The sequence below is a fragment of the Sprattus sprattus genome (assembly GCF_963457725.1).
Source record: "Sprattus sprattus genome assembly, chromosome: 15".
Classification (NCBI taxonomy): domain Eukaryota; kingdom Metazoa; phylum Chordata; class Actinopteri; order Clupeiformes; family Clupeidae; genus Sprattus; species Sprattus sprattus.
In genome coordinates this window covers 5778289-5791250 of record NC_137913.1, presented here as the reverse complement: position 1 = coordinate 5791250, position 12962 = coordinate 5778289, and the positions used below count along the sequence as shown (strand labels likewise).

Below are 12962 nucleotides of genomic sequence, written 5' to 3'. Positions count from 1 at the left end.
GTTAATGGCGCTCTAACAGTAGTCAAATATAGCAATACATGCAACTCTTTAGCATGCACTTCAAGAAGGGTTGGCATCAAAGAACAATTTAGAAAAAGGACTTTGGCCTTAAATAATCACTTAAATGACAAATGAGCGAAGCTGTTAAGATGCAGCTTTGAGGGCTGTGTGTGTGTGTGTGTGTGTGTGTGTGTGTGTGTGTGTGTGTGTGTACGTGTGTGTGTTTGTGTGTGTGTGTGTGTGTGTGTGTGTATGTGTGTGTGTGTGTGTGTGTGTGTGTACGTGTGTGTGTGTACGTGTGGGTAAAAAGTGCTGAGCAGGTAAAAAGCGAGGGGGCACGTGGAGACGTTGGAGTCCGTGCTCGAGAAGCTCGTCAAAAACAGCAGTTAGAGTTAGACATCTTCTTGTTGGTGTTTCCCGTGAGTTTGGTCACCGTCGACATGTTCTTCTTCTCGTGAGCGTGTTGCGTCACCTCTCTGCACACAAACAAACAAACAAAATGGCTCAGACACTAGTGTTCTGAAAGACTGTCGTGTTGATATTATCAGTTACAAACCAACACACACACACACACACACACACACACACACACACACACACACACACACACACACACCCTGCGACATTCACAGGAGTAACAGCATTTCACACAACATTCACCATCGGATGAAAAAAGACCCATAAATAGAATTAGAAATAGAAATAGAACTAGAATAACAAAATACTAGCAGAATAGGAGCATGTTGTACAGGACAGGACAGGAATGCATTTATTGTCCAGTGCCTCACCCCGTTACCAATAAATAATGTTGCTAAAAATGTAAATAAGCAGTGCTGGGTTCATAAAGTATTTGAAATTTGTAATCATTTCCCTTTCCAAGGCACAGACATTTGATAAAGGGATGTGCATACTGTTTGTATTGGTATTGTGCCGAAGATGGAATAGATTTATAGATTTAAAGAATGGAACACATCCATTTGAACACCTAAACTATAAACAATACAGTAAACGTTTCACCAAGGGAACCATGCGAATCACGCAAAGCTGAAAAAGAGTTGTGAAACCCACAACGCTATATTCAGAAACCAGTCTCTGTGTCTCCACTCTCAATGCACACACACACACACACACACACACACACACACACACACACACACACACACACACACACACACACACAGACACAGACACACACACACACACACACACACACACACACACAGTGCACACACACACACACACACACACACACACACACACACACACACACACACACACACACAGTGCACACACACACACACACACACATACACACACACACACACACACACACACACACACACACACACACACACACACACACACTCACTGTCTCCACCACTCACCGTGCTAAATGAAGAACAGCCTCAATGATGTTGGCGCCATCCTTTGCACTCGTCTCACAGAACAGGGCGCTGTACGTCTGCAAGGGGGAAGGGACAGGCCTGTTTCACAATTGTGTGTGTGTTTGTGTGTTCGGTGTGTGTGTGTGTGTGTGTTTGTATGTGTGTGCATGTGCGTGTACTTGCGTGTATGTGTGTGTGTGTGTGTATGTGTGTGCTTGTATGTGTGTGTGTGTATGTGTGTATGTGTATATGTATGAGTATGTGTATGTGTGTGTGTGTGCATGTGTGTGTGTGCATGCGTATGTACATATGTGTATATGTGTACGTGTGCGTGTGCGTGCGTGCGTGCGTGCGTGCGTGCGTGCGTGCGTGCGTGAGTGCGTGCGTGAGTTCGTGCGTGCGTGTGTGCGTGTGTGCGTGCGTGTGTGCGTGTGTGTGTGTGCGTCTGTGTGTTTATGTGTGTGTGTGTGTGTGTACATGTGTGTGTGTGTGTGTATGTGTGTGTGTGTGTGTGTACATGTGTGTGTGTGTGTCTGTGTGTGTTACTGCAGGTTCTCACCATGGCCAGCTTCTCTCCGTAGCTGGTGGGGATGCAGGTGATGCCGTCCTGGAGCGCCGCCTCCCGCATGTCACACTTGTTCCCCACGAGCATGATGGGAATGTCATCCTGAGACACGTCCTACAAAATGGACACAGATGGGAATGTCATCCTGAGACACGTCCTACAAAATGGACACAGATGAGAACGTCATCCTGAAACACGTCCTACAAAATGGACACAGATGGGAATGTCATCCTGAAACACGTCCTACAAAATGGACACAGATGGGAATGTCATCCTGAAACACGTCCTTCAAAATGGACACAGTTGGGAATGTCATCCTGAGACATATCCTACGAAATGGATACAGATGGGAATGTCATCCTGAGACACGTCCTACAAAATGGACACAGATGGGAATGTCATTCTGAGACACATCCTACAAAATGGACACAGATGGGAATGTCATCCTGAGACATGTCCTACAAAATGGACACAGTTGGGAATGTCATTCTGAGACACGTCCTACAAAATGGACACAGATGGGAATGTGATCCTGAGACACGTCCTACAAAATGGACACAGATGGGAATGTCATCCTGAAACACGTCCTACAAAATGGACACAGATGGGAACGTCATCCTGAAACACGTCCTACAAAATGGACACGGTCTTTGGTTTGGACTTTTAGCTTTCTGGTTGAGGTTGGATTATGGCCCTGTGATCCCTCACACCTTTAAGATAGAGATTGCCTCGAGGTCTAGGCTAGTTGTGATGACCAAACCTTGCAGACCTCCTGAAGCCATTTTGTATCCATGGGCCTCTACTCTATTTAACTGTAGAATGTAGTGGCTATGGGTTAAAACAAGAAGTGGTAACAGCTGTCTGCCAGATCAATGAAAACTTACATTATACTGTATGTACATCACATTGGCTACTACATTACATGTGTGTTTGTTTGTGTATGAATGTGTGTGTGTGTGTGTGTGTGTGTGTGTGTGTGAGTGTCTGTGTGTGTGAGAGAGAGAGAGAGTGGCTGTGGGTGTGAGAGAGAGAGAGAGAAAGAGATAGTGTGTGTGTGTGTGTGTATCTGTGTGTGTGTGTGTGTGTATCTGTGTGTGTCTGTTATTTGTACCTCAATCATGTCCACCCACTCCCTCACGCTCAGAAAGCTCCTCTCACATGTAACATCGTACAGCAGGAGAACACCGTCCGCTCTCCTGAAGTATGACTTAGCAATGCTCCTGAACCTACAAGACAAAAGCCCCACACACACACACACACACACACACACACACACAGAAAAAGCATAACTAAGAACCTCTACACCACATAAACCGCAAAATAAACAGAAACACACCTCACACTCACACCTGACTGGCATTCATGTTTCCCACAAAGGTGTACAGTCTGTTGTACTCTTTCTCACTCACTCTCTCTCTCTCCCTCTCATACACACACACAGACACACACAAACAGAGACACACACACACACACACACACACACACATACACACACACACACACACACACACACACACACACTCACCTCTCCTGTCCAGCTGTATCCCATAGCTGCAGGACTGTGGGCTCACCGTCTACAACCAAAGTCTTCATCTGGAAATCCACTCCTGGACACACACACACATAGAGGGAGAGAGAGAGAGAGAGAGAGAATTTTCCCATTTCAGTGTTCTCCTTGACAACACTGTGTTGTGTAATGCCCATGCCAATAAAGTCCCTTTTAAACGAATAGAGAGAGAGAAAAGGACAGATTAAAGTCCCTTTTTTAATGAATAGAGAGACAAAGAGAGAGAGAAACGGACAGAATAAGAAAGAGCGATAGTAAATGAGACACATGTTGACAGTGACGGTCTGGGGACGCAAACACTATTGGGGTCTGACTGTCTTGATTATTTCAGTCCTGACAGCCTGACAGTGAGCGTCATGATCAAACTGGAGTCGTTGTGGTGTTCCCAGTGAGCTGGTAGCATTTTAGGCAACCTACCTAGATTAGCTTTGGTGTTCTCGGTGAACTGGTAGCATTTTAGGCAACCTACCTAGATTAGCTTTGGTGTTATCGGTGAGCTGTTAGCATTTTAGGCAACCTACTTAGAGTAGCTTTGGTGTTATCGGTGAGCTTTTAGCATTTTAGGCAACCTACCTAGTGTAGCTTTTGTGTTCTCGGTGAACTCGTTCTTGCACAGGCGCAGCAGGAAGCTGGACTTGCCAACGGCGGCGTCTCCAGCGAGCACCAGCCTGAAGGCTCGGTCAGTGGGCTGCTGACTCCTGTCCAGCTCGATCTCAGCCTGCATCACACACACAGAGAGCAGCAGTGAACACTGGCATCGTGTTAACCAATGACTTGGGACCAGCTGGGCACACACACACACACACACACACATACACACACACACACACACACACACTCACAGATTGTGGAGGAACTTGCATTTGCACACAGATACTGCATTACACACAAACAAGCTTCACTCAAAATGGACCAAGAGTAGCCTGACTGGAACTATAATCTTTGAAAAAAAAAGAGTGTTCCCCAGTCTGTAGTTTATTCAAAAAGAATGATGATTTCAAGACTATTGTCATTAGCTCTGACTAAAACTACACACATAGAACACATAGAAATACTGAAAGTGGGCAACCATTGCATTTCATTCACACCTTCAGAATTATATTGTTGATGCAGGTGTACATGACATATTTATTTGACCACCCCAGAACCCTGATAGGCAGTCAAGCTGGCTGACGGTGTTACGGTCATTACATACGCGCACACACAGACACACACACACACACGCACACACACACACACAAACACACACACACCTACACACACACACACACACACACACACACACCTACACACACACACACACACACACACACACACACACACACACACACACACACACACACACACACACACACACACACACACACACCTACACACACACACACACACACACACACACACACACACACACACACACACACACACACACACACACACACACACACACAGCAACTCCTCTGCTCTCCCAGTGTTACCTCTGAGAAGATGGCCGACAGACACTTCCTGCCGGATGCTGGGATCTTTTTCTTCTCCTCCACCACAGGAGACTTCCAGTCCAGCACAGACTCGCTGTCCGACTCCAACGGCGTCTCATCTCTCATATCACCTGCCTGGGAAGGTATGCCAGGTCATCACATCACTCATCAGTACAGATGTGCGTGTGTGTGTGTGTGTGTGTGTGTGTGTGTGTGTGTGTGTGTGTGTGTGTGTGTGTGTGTGTGTGTGTGTGAGTGTTTTCATGTGAGCATGAAGGAGGGTATGCCAGCGCATCGCATCACTCATCGGTACAGAGAGTGTGTGTGTGTGTGCGTGTGCGTGTGCGTGTGTGTGTGTGTGTGCGTGTGTGTGTGTGTGTGTGTGGGTCTCACCTCTGTGTCAGTCGTGTCACCTGCGAGGCTGTCAGTGTTGAGCTCCAGAGGCTGCTGGGTGTGTTTGAAGCCCTCCTGCTCTGAGTCGTAGTCGTAGCCGTGGGACCCTCTCAACGTCGAGCGTCCACTGTCTGGAGGCTGCTGAGTGTGTTTGAAGCCCTCCTGCTCTGAGTCGTAGCCGTGGGACCCTCGCAGCGTAGAGCGTCCACTGTCTAGAGGCTGCTGTGTCTGTTTGAAGCCCTCCTGCTCTGAGTCGTAGTCGAAGCCGTGGGACCCACGCAGCGTGGAGCGCCCGCTGTCCAGAGGCTGCTGCGTGTGTTTGAAGCCCTCCTGCTCTGAGTCGTAACCGGTGGACCCTCTTAGCGTGGAGCGCCCGCTGTCTAGAGGCTGCTGGGTGTGTTTGAAGCCCTCCTGCTCTGAGTCGTAACCGGTGGACCCTCTTAGCGTGGAGCGCCCGCTGTCTAGAGGCTGCTGGGTGTGTTTGAAGCCCTCCTGCTCTGAGTCGTAGTCGAAGCCGTGGGACCCACGCAGCGTGGAGCGCCCGCTGTCCAGGCCGCTCTCCAGGCCGCTCTCCGCCAGGCTGTCCTCCTCCTCACAGCTGCGTCTGCGCAGGCGCATGGGGTCACACAGCGCCAGGGCCAGCGCATCACAGCTAGGTCTGCGCATGCGCATGGGGTCGCACAGCTGCTGCGGCTCAAACATCTCATCTGGATACTGCCCATGGCAGCACCTGAGATAGGGGTCACAGACAGGTCAGGGGTCACAGGCAGGTCAGGGGTCACAGACAGGTCAGGGGTCACAGGCAGGTCAGGGGTCACAGACAGGTCAGGGGTCATAGACAGGACAGGGGTCATAGACAGGACAGGGGTCACAGACAGGTCAGGGGTCACAGACAGGACAGGGGTCATAGGCAGGTCAGGGGTCATAGGCAGGTCAGGGGTCACAGGCAGGATTAGGGGTCACAGACAGGTCAGGGGTCACGGGCAGGACAGGGGTCACAGACAGGTCAGGGGTCACAGGCAGGTCAGGGGTCACAGGCAGGTCAGGAGGAAAGTGCTTTCAGACCATCAGACAGATGGAACAGCTCAGGAAGGTGAAGTATGTGAACACCAGTGAATCAGTCATATTAAAAACATACGTGGAACAGCTAAACAGCTAGTTGTATAGCAGTGGGTCAGTTCAGAATATTTTGGATTACACCACCAAGGGCATCTATACCAGAGCAGAACTGAACCCATGAATTGGACTGGTTGTTGGCCAGTGGTGGAAGAGATTAATTGATTCCAGAATTGAAGTATTACACTGGCATGTTGGGTGAAAGACACATCAGCCATACACCAAAAGTCCACCGTTAGATTACATCACCATACACCTATAGTCCACTGTTAGATTACATCACAACACACCAAAAGTCCACCACTAGATTACTTCACCATACACCAATTGATAACATCACCACAGATGTGGTAAAGTGAAGGACATCATAAGACCATTGACTGTCTCCTATTGGTCCGTTGAGTAGATTACTCACCTGTTCATGTATGGGGAGGATGTATGGAGGCTCTTGCGCTGGCCGAAGCTGTCACCTGGAGAGGGACTTCCTGTCTGCTGTTTATCACAGGAGAGAAGTCTCACCTTCTGAGCCACGCCTGACACACACTCCATCATTCATGAACTATTTCAGTGTTACAAGAGGATAATATACTAATGTGGATTTATAATAGTACAAAGGATCATATACTAATTTGGATTTAAAAAAGTACATAAGATAATATACTAATGTGGATTTATAAGAGTTCATATGATAATACACTAATGTGGATTTATTGACACTCAAATTTTCACATATTTATAAAAAGGTTTATTTTGTTTATACACCTAGGGGAATATAAGTGAGAGCAAATCACTTCTAAACTTCTAAATCAATCAAACCGCTTGTGAACGTGAAGCCCGAAACAGGAATGTGAACGTGAAGCCCAAATCAGGAATGGTAAACACTTGTGAACTTGAAGCCCAAATCAGGAATGGAAAACAGTTGTGAACGTGAAGCCCAAATCAGGCATGGTAACCGCTTGTGAACGGGAAGCCCAAATCAGGCATGGTATTTTAGGCTGCATTGGTCAGTCAGGCTCTTGTGAAGTGTGGCCAATCGTCAAACTGTCAGCAACAGGTTTTTCCACCATCCCCTATATGTATTTAAGCACCATCCCCTATAAGTATTTAAGCACCATCCCCTATAAGTATTTAAGCACCATCCCCTATAAGTATTTAAGCACCATCCCCTATAAGTATTTAAGCACCATCCTTTATATGAATTTAAGGTTGTCCATACGCATGTACACACCCAAAGCAGAACCCCGGTGATACCGAATGGAAATCAGCCAAACGTTTAACACCTGACATTTTGTTTTGCCATGTTAGGTCTACTTATTAGGGCACATATTGTGATTTGTCATTGGGCTCCACTAGGGTATAGATGAGACTACAAATCCCATAATGCAGTGTGCTTATAGTGATGCTGACCTGTGCTTTGTTGCTCTCCTTTACAGTGGTCTCCAGCGCAGAACGCAGGGTGTCGTTGCTATCATGTAGTTTCCTGTTGGCTGACCTGACATCAAAAACCAGTTAGACCCACAGTTGTTCAGTTGTTTAAATCCAAACTGACTTAGAATACAACTAAAGTTAGTGAAAGGTAGCTCTTAGAATACAACTAAAGTGAAAGTCCTCTTTATGGCAGAGGTGGTGTAGACACACACACTCTGAGATTCACCTCTGCATTTAACCCATCTAGGGAAGTGACACACACACACAGTGAAGCGAGGTTACACACTAACCCGGAGCAGTTAGCTGCCATTGGCGGCGCCTGGGGAGCAGTGATCGGGGTTAGGTGCCTTGCTCAAGGGCACTTCAGCCGTGGATGTGGGCATAGGAGAGCAGAGGTCTACGACTTCCACCGCCCACATTTTTCCTACTGGTCGGGAATCGAACCGGCCACCCTACGGTTTCCTGCCTGAAACCCTAACCAGTAGGCCACGGCTGCCTAGACAGTATGTTAAGTTAGTGAAAGGTAGCTCTTAGAATACAACTAAAGTTAGTGAAAGGTAGCTCTAATACAACTTAAGTTAGTGAAAGGTAGATCTTAGAATACAACTAAAGTTAGTGAAAGGTAGCTCTAAGAATACAACTAAAGTTAGTGAAAGGTAGCTCTTAGAATACAACTAAAGTTAGTGAAAGGTAGCTCTTAGAATACAACTAAAGTTAGTGAAAGGTAGCTCTTAGAATACAACTTAAGTTAGTGAAAGGTAGCTCTTAGAATACAACTAAAGTTATTGAAAGGTAGCTCTAATACAACTTAAGTTAGTGAAAGGTAGCTCTTAGAATACAACTAAAGTTAGTGAAAGGTAGCTCTTAGAATACAACTAAAGTTAGTGAAAGGTAGATCTTAGAATACAACTAAAGTTAGTGAAAGGTAGCTCTTAGAATACAACTAAAGTTAGTGAAAGGTAGATCTTAGAATACAACTAAAGTTAGTGAAAGGTAGATCTTAGAATACAACTAAAGTTAGTGAAAGGTAGCTCTTAGAATACAACTAAAGTTAGTGAAAGGTAGCTCTTAGAATACAACTAAAGTTAGTGAAAGGTAGATCTTAGAATACAACTAAAGTTAGTGAAAGGTAGATCTTAGAATACAACTAAAGTTAGTGAAAGGTAGCTCTTAGAATACAACTAAAGTTAGTGAAAGGTAGCTCTTAGAATACAACTAAAGTTAGTGAAAGGTAGATCTTAGAATACAACTAAAGTTAGTGAAAGGTAGCTCTTAGAATACAACTAAAGTTAGTGAAAGGTAGCTCTTAGAATACAACTAAAGTTAGTGAAAGGTAGCTCTTAGAATACAACTAAAGTTAGTGAAAGGTAGCTCTTAGAATACAACTAAAGTTAGTGAAAGGTAGCTCTTAGAATACAACTAAAGTTAGTGAAAGGTAGCTCTTCTTAGAATACAACTAAAGTTGGTGAAAGGAAGTTTTGAAAATAAACTGGTTGGACTCACTGCAGCATCTCAATCTGTCTCTCTAGGTTTCCCCTCTCCTCAGAGAAGCAGCGCACGAAAGCTTCATCCCTGTGCAAGAAAGAAAAAAAAAATATATCTATATATAAGACTGATGTAGCAGGTCATAGCTTGCTCTCGTCATACATATAAGAACAGACAAAACATGCTCGCATTGCAACATGCATTATAATACTATCATACTATCATACTATCATACTTTCATACTATAATACTATCATACGTATACTTATAAAGGAACACAGAAAACACATAATTGGTATAACAGCTCTGTAGTAATATATATTGTTTACATGTTTATTGTTTACATGTGTATTGTTTACATGTTTATTGTTTACATGTTTGTTGTTTGCATGTTTGTTGTTTACATGTTTATTGTTTACATGTTTATTGTTTACATGTTTGTTGTTACATGTTTATTGTTGCATATTTATAGAAATTTGAAGTTGATTTTGAGATTGTTTGATGCTAAATCAAAACTCTGTCTTATTGTTTTAGATTTTTTGCCGTTCAGCATTTTAGGAAGTTGACTTTCTGTTTGTTGACGGAGGATGTTCACATACATTCCCCAACTGTTAAATTATATTGCACAAGGGTTGTACATTTACTGATGACTCCCTATGCAAACAATCACTCTGAATCATCATGACAGGTTTCTGTTCAATGTGTAAAACTGTATCATCCAATCATGATCATGCAATATAATGAATCAATAACCCTGTGAACTCACATACAGTCATTGCCATCCATAGGTGGTAACGTCTAAACATACATACACAACTTGATCTCTGAAAACAAACACATGAACTTTACTCTCTAAATATTAGCTCTGCCTGTTCCATTGAGCGTGGCCACACACACTGAGACTACAAAGCAGGCTCTGAGTAGGCAGTCCTTAAACATGTTTCTTGTGTTGCCAGGAGACAACACACAGGAATTCTTTGGGAGAGTGAGGTCACACCAGGATATCCTGCTCTCGGTGAGAGTGAAAAGCAAACAGCCAAACCTCGTAACTGGCACGTGTGTTACCTCACTCGTCAGCTGATCGGCGCAAAATAATAACACTAACACTGACGTACACAAAGGCCTACAGTGCACATATGTACAGTACCAGTCAAAAGGTTGGACACACTTTCTAATTTTTTGAGAAGTTTTTTCTTCACTTGTATTATTTTCTACATGGTAGATAACACTTTATTTGTTTAGAACATCATTCCATATGTGTTCTTTCCTAGTTTAAATATCTTCAGTATGAATCTACAATGTAGAAAATAATAAAAGTAAAGTAAACAGTTCTCCAAAAATGTGAAGGTGTGTCCAAACTTTTGACTGGTACTGTACGTGCCTCACACTGCATGACACTGCTTTTTAGCACTGGACCTGTTCCACCACTGCGTATGGTCAAAACTATCCTACAGTGCCCTCAGATATAAGACATGCCACTGTGGAACAGACTGTTGTTTTACGTGTTACAACGTGAATACGCTCATTAACATTTGCACAATGTTGAGAGTTATTGTGAACACGTTTAAAAAAGTTTGACTGACTGAAAACGGGACGAAAAACTTAAGGCGTCTGTAGGGCGTCTGCCTAAAAGTAGTGCGTCCAATTTCTTATTATTTTAGAACAGTGCGTCCAAAAGACGCACGGACGCATACCTGGCTAAAAGTCTGATGCCACATATAGTTTTTTGTCACCTTGCAGTCTATACTGCAATCATTTTTTCTTCCCCAAACTGTACAAAGTTGAAGTACAGTCATATGCAGAACATCAAGGTTGTTGATATTTGAGCTCGACACGACACCCAATCAAATTGCACCCCTCCCTTCTGTGCTCCTAAAGCACTGTGATGATTGGCTGGAATTGACTATGTTTGCTTCCCATTTACAGAGCCAGAAAAAACATGATAGGCTGTCTGCCAGAGAGGCATCCAGAGTACATTTAAAGACAGGTTTTTGTGCTCCATACAGAGGTGTGTCTCACAGCCAGGCATGGAGACAAGCCTGCTACGTCAGAGTTCTACAGAGAGCCTGTCTCACCTCTCAGAGTTGATGCTGTGGTCAGTTAAGAGGCCTGTCTCACCTCTCAGAGTTGATGCTGTGGTCAGTTAAGAGGCCTGTCTCACCTCTCAGAGTTGATGGTCAGTTAAGAGGCCTGTCTCACCTCTCAGAGTTGATGCTGTGGTCAGTTAAGAGGCCTGTCTCACCTCTCAGAGTTGATGCTGTGGTCAGTTAAGAGGCCTGTCTCACCTCTCAGAGTTGATGGTCAGTTAAGAGGCCTGTCTCACCTCTCAGAGTTGATGCTGTGGTCAGTTAAGAGGCCTGTCTCACCTCTCAGAGTTGATGCTGTGGTCAGTTAAGAGGCCTGTCTCACCTCTCAGAGTTGATGCTGTGGTCAGTTAAGAGGCCTGTCTCACCTCTCAGAGTTGATGGTCAGTTAAGAGGCCTGTCTCACCTCTCAGAGTTGATGCTGTGGTCAGTTAAGAGGCCTGTCTCACCTCTCAGAGTTGATGCTGTGGTCAGTTAAGAGGCCTGTCTCACCTCTCAGAGTTGATGGTCAGTTAAGAGGCCTGTCTCACCTCTCAGAGTTGATGCTGTGGTCAGTTAAGAGGCCTGTCTCACCTCTCAGAGTTGATGCTGTGGTCAGTTAAGAGGCCTGTCTCACCTCTCAGAGTTGATGCTGTGGTCAGTTAAGAGGCCTGTCTCACCTCTCAGAGTTGATGCTTTGGTCTACAGAGAGCCTGTCTCACCTCTCAGAGTTGATGCTGTGGTCAGTTAAGAGGCCTGTCTCACCTCTCAGAGTTGATGCTGTGGTCAGTTAAGAGGCCTGTCTCACCTCTCAGAGTTGATGCTGTGGTCAGTTAAGTCACTCTTGAGGGAGTCCAGCTCACTCTGCAGGAAGGCGATGTTGGTGTGAGACTCCAGCACCTCCTGTTTCAGTCGCTGATTGTCCTACGACACACAAGCAACCCACACACACACACACACACACACACACACACAGTCACACACACACATGCGCGCGCACACACACACACACACACACACACACACACACACACACACACACACACACACACACACACACACACACACACAGACACACACACAATAGATACAAATTAGTAATAAGGTAAGGACTAGGATTGCAATTTTAACTGTGGCACAATTAACACAGAGTTGTTTATCACTGTGACAGAGTTGATGTCCAGTTAACTATCAACGTTAGTTTTAAGTAGTACAGTCGGTAAGGTAAAAGAGCATCAAACACAAGAGCTTTTGTACACACACACACACACACACACACACACACACACACACACAAGGTAAAAGAGCTTCACCAACACAGCAGCAAAGGTTCATCTTTACCAAAGTCAGCTCGTAGTTTTTCTTCTTTAGCGCTGAAGCCTCGTCTTTAAGGCTGACTGTCCTGTTCTGGTCCTCAGCCTTGGGAAGACAGCGGTGAAGGGGTCAAAACATAAATATTATTGTATGTCAATGTGTGTGTGTGTG

At 45.0% G+C, this 12962-nt stretch overlaps 1 protein-coding gene across 1 annotated transcript in view; it reads right to left on the bottom strand.

Moving 5' to 3' along the window:
• Positions 1 to 373: 373 nt before the first annotated feature.
• rasef (RAS and EF-hand domain containing) overlaps positions 374 to 12962 on the bottom strand; it is a gene marked incomplete at both ends in the record, with an annotated part of 21095 nt that continues 8506 nt past the window's right edge. Inside the window, 14 exons of the mRNA XM_080852422.1 lie at positions 374 to 476; positions 1386 to 1462; positions 1945 to 2064; positions 3062 to 3176; positions 3476 to 3557; positions 4091 to 4235; positions 4993 to 5127; positions 5386 to 5465; positions 5712 to 6115; positions 6917 to 6993; positions 7909 to 7993; positions 9433 to 9501; positions 12286 to 12401; positions 12819 to 12896. Coding sequence (XP_080708548.1) covers positions 374 to 476; positions 1386 to 1462; positions 1945 to 2064; positions 3062 to 3176; positions 3476 to 3557; positions 4091 to 4235; positions 4993 to 5127; positions 5386 to 5465; positions 5712 to 6115; positions 6917 to 6993; positions 7909 to 7993; positions 9433 to 9501; positions 12286 to 12401; positions 12819 to 12896 — 1686 coding nt within the window. The remainder of the gene's footprint in view (positions 477 to 1385; positions 1463 to 1944; positions 2065 to 3061; positions 3177 to 3475; positions 3558 to 4090; positions 4236 to 4992; positions 5128 to 5385; positions 5466 to 5711; positions 6116 to 6916; positions 6994 to 7908; positions 7994 to 9432; positions 9502 to 12285; positions 12402 to 12818; positions 12897 to 12962) is intronic.